General features: G+C 44.1%; 1 protein-coding gene across 1 annotated transcript in view; it reads right to left on the bottom strand.

The window, feature by feature from the left end:
- Nucleotides 1–1,042: 1,042 nt before the first annotated feature.
- Nucleotides 1,043–16,882, bottom strand: part of FOXJ2 (forkhead box J2) — a 31,134-nt gene continuing 15,294 nt past the window's right edge. Inside the window, exon 10 of the mRNA XM_056855903.1 lies at nt 1,043–1,173. Within this exon, the coding sequence (XP_056711881.1) occupies nt 1,094–1,173 (80 nt within the window). The 3' untranslated portion in view covers nt 1,043–1,093. The remainder of the gene's footprint in view (nt 1,174–16,882) is intronic.

Below are 16,882 nucleotides of genomic sequence, written 5' to 3'. Positions count from 1 at the left end.
AGTTTCCTCCCTCACATCACAAACTGCAGCACCTTCCAGAGAATCAAGGGGACATAAAATTTAGAACTTTAATTTTTTTTCCAAAAAAAAAAAAAAAAAGCTTGCAGGTAAAAGGGGCACTTCTTGATTTGCATTTATCTGCATATTCAAATAAGAAGCCTTGCTGCATTATATTAGAGAAGGCAATAAAGAAAAAGGCAAGCCCTCAGGAGTCTGGTTCCATGATGGTGTCCGACCCGCGTGACATGGAGGCAAGCGACACGAACAGCACTTTCCTCTTCTGCCCAGGGCAGTGATCGGAAAAGGGCAGTGATTGGAAAAGGGCAGTGCACGATACCGGGCAAGCCCCGCCCCCCTCTTTCCCAGACACTCCGCCCCTACTGGCAGCCCACTCCCCACCATAACATTGCAGCTAGAGAAGTCCTCGGTTGCCCCTCTCTCTGGCAGGCCTCCCTGCCTTCCTGCCGCTGGCTGCTCTCAAGGGCTCCCCGCTCCGGCCCCAGGCGTTCCCCTGGAGATGCTGCCTCCTCTGGTGTGAGAAAGCTCACAGCACCCCCTCCCCTCCCTCCCCCTCCCCTCTCACCATTACAACATTTAAGAAAGAACATAATTATTACAGACTTTCAAGATCCACGAGGCTCCCTCACTCTTGCAGCCGACACAACAGAGTCACTGACCGCCTGGAAGGGGAAGAGGGATCGCCGCTCAACACAAGCGACAAGGAAAAGGAGGCCCTCCAGGATTTCTCTCACGGCACCACAAAACAGCCCTCCAGTCCTCCCTCGCAAGCTGCCAGGCAACATGTCAAATCCGAGGCCAGTAGATGGAGTGGAGGGGCTGTGCACAATTATGGATAATAATAAGAACAACAACAAACTAAAGAAGAAGAGGGCAAAACGGGGATTAGGAAGGATTATCTTCGGCAGCGTCTTGCAGCAGCTTCTCTGGCGGAAGTAGAGAATATATACCTATATACAGGCAAGGCAAAGAGGCTGAGGGGTGCTGGCCCTGCGACCACGCCTGCCCCCCCCCCAGCCACCGGCTCCCTTCCCACACCCCCTACGCAGGGGAGCGCCATCAAGTCTGTCACTTGCTAGGTGATCAAATCCCAGTTGAAATCATCAGGGATTTCCTCGTTGGCGCCTGGAGGTGGCCGCGGAACCAGATGATGACCTGAATGCACATTGGGGGGAAAGAAAAAAAGAGTTAAACGGACTGTTTAGTTAAAAACGTGTTAATAATTTGAACTACTGTGTACCATGCCTCTGCCCAGAGCCTGGGAGGACAGCCTTCTTTGATCCCCAACCACCCCACCCCCAATTACGTACCAGCAAAACCACGATCCTGCTCCAAAAATTATAAAAACAAAACTTTATTGCTACCAATAATTTCCACAATGTACACTAATTTTTCTAGTTGTGCACATTCTGAAAATTCCTTGGCACTTTAATTACAACTTGAGTTCACGTTTATCTAGTTGATACTGTTATGTACACCTTGTATGGAAGGCTAACACAGCCCAGAAAACATCATCTCTCTCCTTCCTCCTCTGCCTCACGCTCGCTCACCGGATCTCTCCACCTTCTGCTTCCCCCTTGTTTCTTCCTCCAGGCTCGGGCCCCGCCCCTTGCTTTTCCATCCCCTTTAAATTGCATATTTGCTTTGTTGTAAAAAAACGTACTTAAAATGAGTTTTAATTGTCCATGAATTGCTAGACCCCCAGTCAATTAGTATGTCTTATGAGGCAAGCCTCGTTTGTCAAAAATCCCAACTCTCGAAATTTACCAGTAAAAGCATTAAGGCTTGATGATTAAAATGAGTCTTACCTCAGTAATTATTACTCTGATCACTTATTGAACACAGTAAGCAAACCGATTTTCTTGCAAGATTGGTCTGGGCTGCTTACTGATTTATATATTGTATATATACACTGGCTGTATATTTGTATTAAGGGTAATTGCCACTACTTGTTTTATGGTTGCCTACTATCTGATCGCTATGCAAAACCCTAAATATAGATGTTCAATTTTATTAGCAAGATGCAGTTTGCTTCCAACAGCTGAATATATTGGAAGGCTTAAAACCATTCCCTGGATGAAAATAAAGTTTTCTCGAGCTTCTGGAGCAACAGAAACTGTCCCACATGTGTTATTACATCGTCCCTTCTTTGTTAAAGCGAGAAGCGATATACTGGTACATTTATTAATTCTGATGTACAGTGTTCTAGCAATTATATTATCTTGAAATTATTGTTTTCTAATGATATGGATATTGGAAGCTGTTGCCAAATGTTTTTAAATAGTTGTAATATTCAATGATTCATTGATTTCCCCCCCCTTTCCAAATCCTACCAACTTACGGTTGAAGGAATAATAAATAATTATTATTATTATCCATAAATTACAATAAAATAATAACCAATAGAACTCATGCACAATAAAAAAATTGCTCTGGTGTACACATACAGTTGGTCATATAATATAATAAAGCTACAAAACAAGCTAAACGGCTTCTGATAAATGTGGCAATTCAGATAATTGTTATCAAAAGCTGTTTAGTTTGATAATTTTTACTGCACCACTGAGAAACGCAGCCATCCAAAATGTGTTTGGTGTTTTGTAGTTTTATTATGTATAATTAACCCCAATTTAAGGGTTTTTTTTTAAATTGTATGCATTTTGAGGTTTGCTTACTTAATTATTTTAACCCTTTTTGGCTATTTTATTTTCAGGGTTGAGTCCCCCCACCTTTTTCTTTTTGATCCTATTTTGTTGTGTTTTGGGGAGTAAGTTGGACCTCTCATGGCATATGGAGGGAATAAAATATTTAGCTATATAGAAGAACAAATAGGACCTCTTTTGGATAAACCTTTTTTTGGCATACAGAAAATCAATTTTTTAAAAAGTCAGCATAGAAACACATGCTGGGGTTCTTGGTGACTACTGTAGGAAGAAAATTATTCTGAGGGGTTTGCAAATAGGAAGGACCCTGGTATATTTTCACAAAATGAGAAATTCGGGGAAAGGTGGTTTGCCATTTTAAACAATGGTTCCGTTGATCTCATGGCCCTATTAACTGAAATATCAGTTGAGGAAATTTGTACAACTAATTTGAAAGTAGTACAACTTTAAAAAAGGATTTTGATTTACTATGGGTTACAGAACGTTTGGGGAGAAATCCACCTTGTTGGAGAAGGAGATTGAAAAGCAATTTTTGGAATTAAAGAAGGCTAAATTTTAAAAGTTTCAAAGGGATTTGAAAGACTATGAGGACAATATGGTATATTATTGGCAGACAAACAAAAGAAATTGAATTAAAAACAAAATATCAGTGTCTTTTGATTCCACTGCGGACATAAGCCATGAATCAGACAGTAACACTAATTTTGGATGAAGATCTTCAGACAATTCTGAGAATCCTGTAGAAATGAATAACAGGATAATAAGAATTTGAGCAAATTTTTTAGGGAACCAACAAAGTGCCTTAAGAAAAGAGACAGACCTTAAGATCAGAGGATAGGTCAAAAGAAGAAATTTTTTTGAGAACCCAGTGATAGTGAATTTATCTAGGATCCAGTTTACTATATCTGAACAAAAAGGTTTTTCTTTTGTTCTCACTCCTATACATGATCCTTTTAAGACTATTACTTCACCTATCACAAGTGTAAGTTGATAGGGCCCTTAGAGGACAAGGTTTGAAGCCTGAAGGAAAGGATTGCTACTCTCCATGACATTAAGGAAGGGGAGGATTTTATTAACAGACGCCTCGAATCCCTGCATGGGGAAGGGGAGATGATTCAAAGGGACAACAGTGTGGTTGCCTGCCCTAACGAGATTCAGGGTGCCACAGCATGCCCCCAAAGGCATCGAGTGAGACAGTATTCAGTGCCATTAGAACTCAGGAATCTATTCCAGGCCCTTACGGTGGCAGCAGAGGCGGAAACACTGCCAGCGGAAGAAACCTGATTCAGTATAAGGCCGCTTCATGTGTTCAAACACAAGGAAGACAGAGGGAGGGGGACACAAAGAGATGGCACTGGAAGGAAAAGGAAAGTGATGATTGTAGGTGATTCCCTGCTGAGGGGTATGGAACATCATGTGACCAGGCCTGACCCCATGACCCCAGAGGTGTGTTGCTTGCCAGAGGCAAAAATTAAAGATATTGTAGACCTGGCACCCAAACAAGTCAAACCTAAAGATCATTACCCATTTGTGATGGTCTATGTGGGAACCAATACAGCCAACACCATCGAAAACATTAAGGCTGACTATGAAGCTCTCAGGAGGAAGCTGAAGGGAATGGGGGGCACAGCTGGAGTTCTCTTCGAACCTTCCTGTCAGAGGAAGGGTAATGCGATGGGAACGTAAGATAATGGAGGTGAACCACTGGCTGCGTTAGTGGTGCTGGCAGGAGCTATTTAGATTCTGGGACCACGGGCTGGGTTTTCTGGATGACGACCTACTAGCATGCAATGGAATTCACCTTTCAAGGTTGGGGAAGAATGTTTTTGGAAGAAACCTGGAGAAATTCATCAAGAGGGCTTTAAACTAATACCACAAGGAAGAGACGACCAATGTAGGGATTTAAATGAAGAAGATCAAATAGCAGAGGCCCACAGGAAAGGGCGGGGCGTCGAGCTAGGTAGAAGACATCCGATCGCTACTCTCTGCACCAATCTTCTTAAAAATCGCCGCAGTTAAATCTTAGCTAAGCCAAAAATATCTAAAAAGCTATGGGAAAATCAGAAGAAGGCAGAAACAGGAAAAGCAACCTTAAATCGCCGGATTTGAAGCCTTTTCTGCGTAGAGGACCTTCAGAGCCTCCAGAGTTCCTAGGCAGCCAGGCAGGCAAAATGGCCGCCTGTCAGGCAGGCCTGTATCTCGGTTTCTGTGTCTCAGCAGGTGACGTTCTGTATCTCTGTAAGTTCACTTCCCACTGTCTATGCCCAAGGATTGTTATGACTTCCTGCCCCGTTTGAAGCTGTGGGAATCACAGCGCTGTTTGTGTTTTGTAATCTCTTACCTTTTCTGTGCTTTTATATTACCAAGCTTGAGCCAGCAGGCTTCATTGCTGTCACCTTTCCTATTATGCTCTGTTAATCTATTTGACCAGTAAAGACCAGCTTCTTTGGACCTGATTGTCTATGATGTGGTTTCTGGTTCTTTTGGACCAAGGGCTTACATTGTGACAGCAATCCATTTTTCCTCTGTCAGGCTAGAGCCCTGGAGGGTTCGCCTGCCACTCAGATGGGAGCGAGGAGAGCGCTCTCCGAGTGATTCGACAGGGGCTGGAGCCCCGTGTGGTTCGCCCCAAACCCGCCAGTCGTGATCCCCGGGTTGCGGGTTCCTGGAAGAACCCTGGAAGACGATCCCACTCTCGTGCGGGACGTTGTAGCTGAACTGAGCAGGACTAATTAATGGATTAATACAGACCCAGTGGCGTTCTCTAGTGATTTCTCCTTGGATGTCTGATGTTGCCAACACCTGTTTAGACCTCCAAGCCCTTGACCGGTTGGTGGATGACACCCGTTTAGCGGTGGAGGATTTACAAATACTAACTGATTTGTTGGATAAACTTATTGCTCGTGAGACTCACTCAACAGGTGCCATGGCAGGGGCCTCGCCGGCAAGTTTTCCTTTGGTGCCGAATGCAGCCGACTGTCTAGCAGAAGCGAAACGGATTGCTATCCAAACGGCGCTTCTATTCGTGGAACTAACGAAGGATACCACGGTTGCCACTCTATCACAATTGTTGACCCCAACTTTTGGGGCTGATGCACCTGCGCTAGCGGTCCAGGTTCAACCGTTGTTGGATGGGGAGTCCGAACCGCTCCTCGCCCTCTTGGAAAAGGAACTTCTACCGCTTGTGACTGCAGATGCTACCCGGAAACTCGAGGCCGCCCAAGTTCTCGCGGATAGAGAAGCAGCTGTGGCGGCGGAGGCGGCGGCCAAAGCTCAGGCCGCACGGGAAAAGGAGCAACAGTTGGCTGCAGAACGGGCACGGGCGGGTGTGCGCCCCAAAGACCCTGGTCAAACTGGCCCCTCGTGGGGGCCAACGTTTTCCCCAGCTTTTGCCCCGTCCCGCACCGCCCAACGCGCACGGCGCCTCGCTGGACGGCTTTGGGGATCAGACGATTCTGACGAGGAGGACTTGTATAGGGACGGCTCCCAATGGGCCACGGGCTTCCGGGCCAGCCGAGCTCATCGTACTGGTGGACCTGAGGAAGAGGTGCACTTATTGCGGGCTCAAAACCGGGAGTTATACGACCGTGTAGACCGTCTCCAAGATCAAATGGAACGTTTGTTTCAGGAAAATGAGCACTTGCAGCAAGCACTGACGACTCCGGTGCAGCCCATTCTTCCTGGGCCCGCCGCACCGGTTCACCTACCGGGTCAGCTGGTTGTGCCAGCTCACCAGGCTCAACCGCCAGCTAATCTCCCCGTTCAGCCACAGGTCCCCGAAGTGCCAGTTGCACCAGTTCCCGGGGCACCCGTACTGCCAGGACAACCCATACCCGGCCCATGGAAGCAACCCCGGTTAAAAACGACCTATGATGGCTCGCTTGAGACTCTACCCTGTTTCCTACATCAAGTGGACAGTTACATGCGAGAACAGGGACAATTCTTTCCCACAGAGGATAGCCGAGTTCGTTTCGTAGCTTCTCTATTGACGGGGAAAGCAGCTGACTGGATGGTCCTCCAATTTGACACTCGGTCCCGTTCCATCCGCTCCCTCAACAATTTTATGACTGCCTTGCGGAGACGGTTTGAGGATCCCTTTATGGGAGAATGAGCCAAAGCAGAACTTTTGCAACTCAGGCAGGGCTCTTCTCCAGTCCGAGAGTTTGCAGATGAATTCCAGAGACTAGCCAGTAGAATTGTGGACTGGCCGGAGGCCACCTTGATCCACTACTTCAGGGAAGCCTTACACCCTGACATTCTGAACTGGTCGTATATGAAGGGCGATCCTGACACCCTCGAAGATTGGATTTTACTGGCTGAGGAGGTTGAAAGCTGCCGGCGTTTCATTTCCCAGAAGCCCCAGTCAAAAGCACCGCTCCCCAGCCTGCGTAAGCCAACGCTTCCGCCTCTGGATCGCAAAACCAAGTTCCAGAGGGGGGCTTGCCTTATTTGCGGTGAACTGGGTCACTTTGCGGCAACCTGTCCTCAACGCCCGGAGATTTCTCGCCCCAGCATGCCACCCCGAGCTCGAGGGAGACCACAACGCAGAGGCACCACGGCCACCCGCAGCGCAGCGCCGGGACGAGCCACACCCGCTGCACTTCACGTTGAGGAATCAGTAAACCTGCCTGCATCAAGTGACCCCGCAGGGTCCCGGATTACAAGTGCCCCAATGGGGGACAACTCTCCTTCTTCTGACGAGGATAATCAATGGAATTCTCCAGCTTTAAATCTGGACACCCCTCTAGACTTGTCAAAAAACGGATACGGTCTGTGGTGAGTGGAGCGTCTCGACAGACTCCTGCAAACTCCTGCCGAAACCAAAGCTCCCACCAAGGTGAGTGAAGTGGAAACAACTGTTTATGTGGATGCAGTGTTACAACACTACAAAGGGGGTCCCCAATTGCCTGTCAAGGCACTTATAGACTCTGGCTGCGGTCGCACTTTAATTAGTGAAGCCACGTTTGCAGCCCTCAAAGTTAAGTCTGAGGCGCTCCCAGCCCCCGTCCAATTCGCCCAGATGGACGGGAGCCACTTTAAAGGGGGACCAGTCGATCATCGCACTAGGGGAGTGACGATGGGTATCGGTTCTCATTGGGAACAAATAGACTTTACCATAGCCCCCATCCGATTCGAAGTTGTTCTGGGAATTAACTGGCTCAAAGGTCATACTCCCTACATAGAATGGGAAACGGACACTATTACCTTTGTCAACCCCAAGTGCGACCAGCACCGACACGAACTCGCGGTAGTGCCCCCACCCGCTCCGGCATTAACTTCTGACGCCTCTTCAACAAATTCTCTACCCGAGACGTACAAAGAATTTGCTGACGTCTTTGACATTAAAGAATGCAATACTTTGCCCCCCCACCGTACCACTGACTGTGCAATTGAAGTGGTTAAGGACTGCACACTGACTAAGAGCAAGATTTACCCCATGAGCGCTTCCGAAAGCGCTGTGTTACGTGACTTTTTGGACAAGAATCTTGCTCGAGGGTTCATTCGACCATCGAATGCTCCCAATTCAGCCCCTGCGTTCTTCGTCCAAAAAAAGGAGGGGGACCTACGCTTATGCATTGATTTCCGGAAGCTCAACGCAGTTACCCAAGCCAATGCCTATCCCATACCGTTGATTTCGGACATTTTGGGACAATTGCAGGAGGGTCACGTTTTTTCCAAGTTAGACTTGGTGGAAGCCTATTATCGAGTCCGTATCCGGGAGGGAGACGAATCCCTCACTGCCTTCGCTAGCTGTTTTGGAATGTATTAATTTCTGGTGATGCCATTCGGGTTAAAAGGGGCCCCAGGGGTCTTCATGCAACTTATTAATTAAATCCTTCACGATTTGCTGTACCGCGGCGTGGTGGTTTATTTGGACGATATCCTTATTTATTCTAAAACCATGGAAGAGCATGTTGCTCTGGTCAAGGAAGTTTTGCAACGTCTATGCAACCACCAGCTCTATGCTAAACTGTCCAAATGCTAATTTCACCAGACAAAAATAACCTTCTTGGGATACATAATCTCACATCAGGGCCTCAGCATGGACCCTACTAAAGTCCAAGCGGTGCTTGACTGGACTCCACTCTCTACCCGCAAACAGGTGCAACAATTCCTAGGCTTTGCCAATTTTTACCGTGGTTTCATCCCTAATTTCGCTCAGGTGGCACTGCCAATTACTGATCTCCTCAAAACAAAGGGTAAAGGGATTTCAGCAACGCCCTCTGCCAAGATACTCTGGTCTGCCCAATGCCAATCAGCCTTTGTAGCCCTCAAACGACTTTTTACTTCTGAACCAGTGCTGCAGCACCCTGATCCAAATGAAATGTTTATTGTACAGGTCGATGCGTCCGACGTAGCCATGGGGGGGCCCTTCTCCAGAGAGGACCGGACGGTCTCCTTCACCCCTGTGCCTACTTCTCAAAAAAGTTTGCGCATTCTCAACTGAACTGGCCCATTTGGGAGAAAGAGGCTTCTGCCGTCCATCATGCCCTTACTCTGTGGAGACAATTCCTGGAGGGATCCGGGGTCCCCTTTGAAGTTTGGACTGATCACAAAAATCTAGCTGCCCTCATGGGGACCCACAAATTGTCCGCAAAACAGCAGCGTTGGGCGGACTTCTTCGCTCAATTCCGTTTTGTCCTTAAACACGTGCCTGGGAAGCAAAATGTACTGGCTGATGCCCTCTCCAGATTGCCTCAATACCCAATGAAACTTGAGCGACCGACAGACTCTTTGTTCACCCCGGCGCACAGAAGTGCCCTTCCCGGACTAGCAGTTCAAACTCGATCCCAAACTCGACCTCAGCCTGCACCCCGTGCAGAAGCCGACAGGAGCCCTAATCAGCCAGCTCCCCCACCGGCGCCCCTCGCACCGCCTGTGGCCGATCCTCCGCAGCTGCCGATCTCCCCCCCCTAGCTCCTGCAGCACCGTCTACAGCGAAGGGAGGGGGGATGACCCTTTCCAACACCTTCCTGGACTCCCTGCGTGTTCAGTGCTTAGCCGAAAGCACTGCCCAGACCCTGCCCCAAGGAGTACTTGAGCAAGGTGGGTGTTGGTACAAAGACTCGAAACTATACATGCCTAAAATACTTCGCAGAGAAGTCCTACAGTTAGCCCATGTAGCTAAAACCGCGGGACATTTTGGGTTCCTGAAAACCCTTCATTTATTGCGCAGACAGTTCTGGTGGGGGGGGGATGCGTTCTGATGTGGACTTCTTCATTCGCAGCTGCCCTATCTGTGCTACGGTCAAACGGCCTCAAGGCAAACCTCCGGGACTGCTGCAACCACTAGAAATCCCCAGCAAGCCCTGGGAAGTCATTGCCATGGATTTTATGACGGATCTCCCACTTAGCGGGGGTAAAACTGTGCTGTGGGTTATTACTGACTTATTTTCCAAACAGGTACATTTGGTCCCGTGTGCGGGGATCCCCTCCGCCCCAAAGTTGGCCCGCCTCTTTGTGTCACATGTTTTCCGGTTGCATTCGTTCCCGCGCAAGATAATCTGCAACCGCGGGAGTAGTTTTGTAGCTAAATTTTGGAAAGCTTTTCTTAAGTTGGTGGGGGTGGAACAAGGGTTGTCTAGTGCTTACCATCCCCAAACGGATGGGCAAACTGAACGTGTCAATGCTGTTTTAGAATGTTATTTACGTTGCTATGTCAATTACCATCAAGATAACTGGGTTGACCTGTTACCTTTCGCAGAATATGCTTACAATAATGCTGTACATCAATCTACCGGCTTCAGCCCTTTCTATGCTGTGTATGGTCAGGACTTCGGTCCTCTTGCCTCTGGGGAGGTGGCCGAGGGGGAGGGGGATCCAGATGTAGCTTCATGGGCACATGCCCTCCGTACTACATGGCCCTGGCTGGTTAACAACCTGGACAAAGCCAAGCGGAAATATAAAGCGCAAGCCGATAAGTATCGCTCCCCCAGTAAGGACTTTCAAGTTGGTGACTTAGTTTACCTTTCCACCAAAAACCTGCGGTCCACCCGTCCTTGCCACAAACTCAGTGCCAAATACGTTGGACCTTATCCCATTGCCCGGATCATTAACCCCGTGACTGTGGAACTGACTCTCCCCAAAACCTTGAAACGTATTCACCCTGTATTCCATGTCAGCCTCCTAAAACCCCATACCGCTTCCTGGATTCACGTATACGGCATGGAGCTCTGCAATACCTAATCCGCTGGAAGCACTTCCCTCCAGCCTACGATGAGTGGGTGCGTGCACAGGACGTCTCCGCCCCACACTTAGTCAACGCCTTTCATTCCGCCTACCCGGACAAGCCGGCCCCCTTGCAAGGCAGGAGGGGGCCTTAAGGGGGGCAGAATGTCAGGCAGGCCTGTATCTCGGTTTCTGTGTCTCAGGTGACGTTCTGTATCTCTGTAAGTTCACTTCCCACTGTCTATGCCCAAGGATTGTTATGACTTCCTGCCCCGTTTGAAGCTGTGGGAATCACAGCGCTGTTTGTGTTTTGTAATCTCTTGCCTTTTCTGTGCTTTTATATTACCAAGCTTGAGCCAGCAGGCTTCATTGCTGTCACCTTTCCTATTATGCTCTGTTAATCTATTTGACCAGTAAAGACCAGCTTCTTTGGACCTGATTGTCTATGATGTGGGTTTCTGGTTCTTTTGGACCAAGGGCTTACACCGCCGAACAAGTTAAGCTGGAAGAAAAGTGCAAAGAACAAGCTCCAGAAGCCTTGGAAAATCAAATAACGACTGCCCTTCGCCAACTCGAGCACAAAATTGTAAGTAGGATGGAAGAATTACTCCAACCTATTTCTTCTTCTCTTCTAGAGCTTTAAAATAACTTAAAGCAAACAGATAAAACTGCAGAAACAGCATTAGAGCTGGGGATAACTGCTCAAGAAGAGATCAGAGCTTTGCAGTCCAATGAGGTCATCTTGAAAGAAAAAATAATCATTATGGAGAATAAACTGCGTCAAGATAATTTGAAACTTAGAGGCTTCCCTGAGAAGGTGGAACAATCCGAACCTCTGGAAATATTCATAGCTAATTGGTTAGCTAATATATTTAACTTGGAGGATGGGGTAGCTCCCTATATTGCTCAAGCATATAGATCAGGCCCCATTCCTAAACCAGACTCAACATTAAGGAGAGACATTTTAGTGAAAATATCAGACAACAGAACCAAAAACAAGATTTACAACGAGGCCAGAGCTAAAGGTTTTCTTCTTTTTAAACAGTTGAAAATCAAAGTTTTCCCAGATCTTGCACCGGAATCCCTTGCTAAAAGAAGAATCCTGTAAGCCATCACATCCTCTCTTTCAGCAGCATCTACAAGATACAAATGGCTGCCTAATTCAAATATTTTGGTACGAAAAAACGGCCATACCTTCACAGCTGAAGACCTGGACTCAGGTTACAAACTCCTTCAAGACTTACAGATAGACAAAGGAAACCTTGAATGAAGATCTGGCGAAAACTCAATCAACTAAAGGCTCCACAGAACTGAAAAAGCATTTCACACCAAAAAAATGATAACAAAACCCCAGACTGTTGAGCATACTTTAAAACTTAATTTGCGGCTTTTGCATATATTAACAAGCTTATGTGGTGCAGTTCAGGGTCGTTTGATCTTCTCCCCCTTATTATAACCCCCCCGGCTACAGGTGTCATTATTAACCCTGTATTTTAATAGGCTAGATATAGAATTAAGTGCTTTCTACTGTTAAATAACAAGGGTGAGTTTAATACACCTATTTAATTTGTGTGTATGTATGTTTGGGTATAGCCTTTTCCGGAGGGGCTTAGTTTAGTTTAGTTTAGTTTAATAAGTAAATTGAAATTTAGATAAGTCTTTAAAGTTATAATAACTTTGTAAATTGTTATTGATGTTGCACAAAATAATCTCCCTCAACTGTAGAGGTTTAAATAATCGGATCAAGGCCAAGCGTATCCAGTCTGTGATTCTAAAAGAACACCCGGATATAGTTTTCCTCCAGGAAACTCACTTAAAAAAATCTAAAACACAACCATTCCAATCAAAGAGATGGGCTGAGACATTATATGCTTCTGGCACATCCAAATCAAGAGGAGTTGCCATCTTAATTTCCAGTAATGTTAATTTTACCCTACAAAAAACTAGTAAAGACTATAATTGTAGGTATATCTTTGTTTCAGGCTTATTAAATGGCGTCAAAATTACTTTGGCATCAGTATATGTCCCAAACATCAATCAAACTCAATTCATTGAGAATGTTCTTATGAAATTAGAAAACTTCAAAGAGGGAGAAGTTATTATGGGAGCAGATCTCAATATTATTAACAACCCTCATTTAAATAGGTCTAAAATCACAAACAAAAAACGTAGTTCCCCATCTGAGCTGGGAAACAATACATCAAAATTAGCCATAACACTTCAAAAATTTAATATGATTGATTTGTGGAGAGTCCACAATCCCAATTGCAGAGATTACACTTATTATTCCTCACAATTTGAGACATACACTAGAATCGATTATATCTTGATTTCAAAAAAAAATTACTTCTATTCAACTCAACAAAGATAGGACTAAAGTTATGGACTGATCACCATTGGGTTGAGACCACAATAAAAAAATCCCAAAACCAATATAAAAAATTACAATTGGTCTCTCAACAGAAACTTGCTGACAGACGGCTCTATTGCAAAAGAAATCGAACTTGAAATAAAAAATTATCTAGACCTCAACTGGAATTGTGGAGTAGCTCTGCCAATAACCTTAAAGCTGTATTGAGGAGAAAATTCATTGCCATGGCCTCAGCAGTTAAAAAGAAAAAAATCAGATTAGACAAAACATCACAACTACTATTACCGGTACTAATCTAGAACATCTTCATAAGCAAACGGGAAGTAAATCTATTTATAAAAAATTATCAACAGAAAGGAAAAAACTCGAACTCTTGGAATCCTCCCAAATTAAAAAAAAAACATATTATTTATGAAGCAGCGCTATTGGCACTCTGGCCCTAAATCATTAAAAATTTTGGCCTGGAGAACTCGACTGAAATTAAACAAAAGATAGACCAAACACTCAACAAATTGAGAACTATCTAAATACAATAGATTATACCAATCGCTTATCAGGTTATTACCAAAAACTCTTAGATCAACCCATAAACCCCCAAGAAGTTTTAGATACTTTAAAAAAAATAAAAATTAACAAGGCGCCTGGAATTAACGGCTTTCCATCAGAATTTTACAAAGAAATTTCTCATTTACTCGCTTCTCCTTTTACAGAAATTTGCAATATGGTAATGGAAAGGGCAATAACTCCCCCCTCCTGGTCGGAATCTGCCACAATTTTAATACCAAAGCCAGGAAAAGACCTCTCAAATCCATCCTCATACAGGCCCATTTCTCTTTTAAACCAAGATTCAAAAATTTTTGCATCAATTTTAACAGCCAGACTGAACAGGTTTATAGGCAACTATATCAATACAGACCAATCAGGCTTCATTCCACAGAGGCAGCTAACAAACAATTATCAGGAAAACCTTGAACATCATTAAATATTGCAAAAGCTTGAAAACTGATTCTGTCATCATTTCTTTAGATATTGAAAAAGCGTTTGACTCGGTAGAAACTAATTACCTAAAACTTTTATTAGAGAAAATGCAATTTGGGCCAAAATTTATGCAAGCAATCAAAGCAAGTTACACTCACCCACTACTAAAATAAAAGTTAATGGATTGACTTCAGAATCAATCAGACTACACAGAGGAACCAGACAAGGGTGCCCCTTGTCTCCATTATTGTTTGCATTAGCGATTGAGCCCCTCGCCCATCACATTAGAACTAATTCAAAAATTGAAGGTATTAGCGTAGGAAACAAGACATACAAATTGTCACTGTTCGCAGACGATATGGTTCTTTATATCACAGAACCCTGCTTATCACTCCCCTTCATGGATGAAACTATTGGGCATTTTGCCAGTATTTCAGGTTTAAAAATTAACAAAAATCAAAGTGAACTTTACCCTATACATTTATCACCTAAATCCTTCTCAACAATCAAAGAGAATTTTGACTACAAGTGGGTGTCTACAACTTGGAACCACCTAGGTTTGTCGATCCCTGTCAATATTGCTGATCTAGAAAAAATCAATATAACTAAAATAAATCAGAAACTCAACCAGTTATACTTGGAATTTCAAAGAATACAGCTTTCCCTATTTGAAAGAATTAACCTTATTAAAAGTTTAATTCTTCCCCACTTTATATTCTTATTTAGATCTCTCCCATCAATGTTTTCTTACTCCTGTTGGAAGTATTGGCAAAACAAGATCCAAAGGTTCATTTGGAATAATCACAAACCAAGAATCTCACTAAATACACTTCGGTCTCCATCTGCAAAAGGAGGCCTAGATGTCCCATATATCCGCCTCTACCATGAGGCTATTCACCTCAAAAATATAATAGTACTAATGAAATATAAGCCTGCCCCGGACTGGTTAGACTTGGAATTCTCTGGCGGAACACAAATCTCAATATTTGAATTCCTCTGGAATAATCCCACTGATAGATCAAATAGAACAACTCAGAATTCCTTTCTTAATTTCAGTATAAAGATCTGGGACAAATATCGACAAACTTTAGCGCCCTATCCATCTAGAATATCCCCCTTTACAGGACAAAAATGGTTTAAGCCAGCTTTTAGCACTAATGACTTTACTTGGTGGAGGACAAATGGGAAAATTACCTTTGAAGACATCATCAAAGCAGGACATCTTTTAGATAAATCTAGAATTGAAGCTGGTACTAGCTCTAAGTTACCCTGGTCTCAATATTTCCAATTAAAACATTTATGTAATAATAAACAATTTTTACAAGCTTTTAAAAAAACCCTAACTGATTTTGAAACTCTGGTTAAATTACACACCAATTGACAAAAAGGCCTAATCTTAAAACTTTTTATCATTTTTTCCTGGGGAAAACATTAGAAAAAGGAGTTATTACCTACTTAACTAAGTGGAACAAAGATTGTGGAAAAATAATTTTAGACAAACATTGGTCACAAACTTGGAAATCATACAGTTTTTACATCAAGAATAGTATCTGTCAAGATGCAAATGGTGAAACTGTTGACAAGGTGGTATCTAACTCCTGTGAAATTAAACCATATTAATAACTCCTTCTCTCCAAAGTGTTGGAAAAATTGTGGTAGTCTGGGTACCTACCTACATTGTTGGTGGTCATGCAAACACATTAATTCTTTTTGGGACGATATTCTAAGAGAAATCCTTTTACTCACAGGTTATTCCATACCAAAACAACCAGAACTCATATTACTAAATCAAGGATATGATCCCAAAATTCCCAAGATTAGAATCCAGCTCATACAAATTCTTATTTCTATAGCAAAAATAATAATAGCATCACAATGGAGAAACAAAAATCCTCCCACAGTTTCTATGTGGCTGAATCGTATTAAAGACTTCCTGATTATGGAAAAAATATCAGAAAAAGAACAGCAAATGGAAAACCTCAACTGGAGTCACTTTTCTTAGAAACATGGTTTCCAATCCTAGAAAAATTTGATATGGTGGCTTTTCCCGATTTTAAATACCTGTTTTAACTACTCAATACGTTCCAATGGGTAAAGGTTTAACCTACTATTCTTAAAGTCATTACCTCTTGATCCAATTTATCATAATGTGTGATGTTGAATAGTTACGAATTGTATTGTATTTGTTTGTATGTGCAAGTTAAAAAAAAAACCTACAAATTAAAAAAAATAGCAGAGGCCCACCTGGGAGGGACAGATCTAAAGGAGCCACAGGTGCGGGGCCTTCAGGTGTCGATGTACCAATGCCCAAAGCTTGGGCAATAAGAAGGAAGAGCTTGAACTTCTAATGCAGACAGAGGGATATGATTTTGTAGGCATTACAGAGACTTGGTGGGTGACTCCCAAGACTGGAATGTAGTAGTGGATGGATAGGAGTTGTTCAAGAAAAAACAAAAAGGTTGAAGAGGTGGCAGAGTGGAGCTGTATGTGAGGAGAGGGTTTGCTTGTCATGAAATACTGGCAGAGGGGTGACAGCCCAGTGGAAAGTATCTGGGTGAGGATAAGGAAAGGAAAGACAAATAGTTTTGTGTTTGGAGTCTGCTACAGACCTCCTGACCAGGGTAAGGAGGTGGATGCTGCCCTTCCTTGAGCAGCTTGACAGGGTATCCAAACAACAAGTCCT

Source organism: Euleptes europaea, chromosome 9 (genome assembly GCF_029931775.1).
Source record: "Euleptes europaea isolate rEulEur1 chromosome 9, rEulEur1.hap1, whole genome shotgun sequence".
Taxonomy (NCBI): Eukaryota; Metazoa; Chordata; class Lepidosauria; order Squamata; family Sphaerodactylidae; genus Euleptes; species Euleptes europaea.
This window is presented reverse-complemented; position numbering and strand designations above follow the sequence as displayed.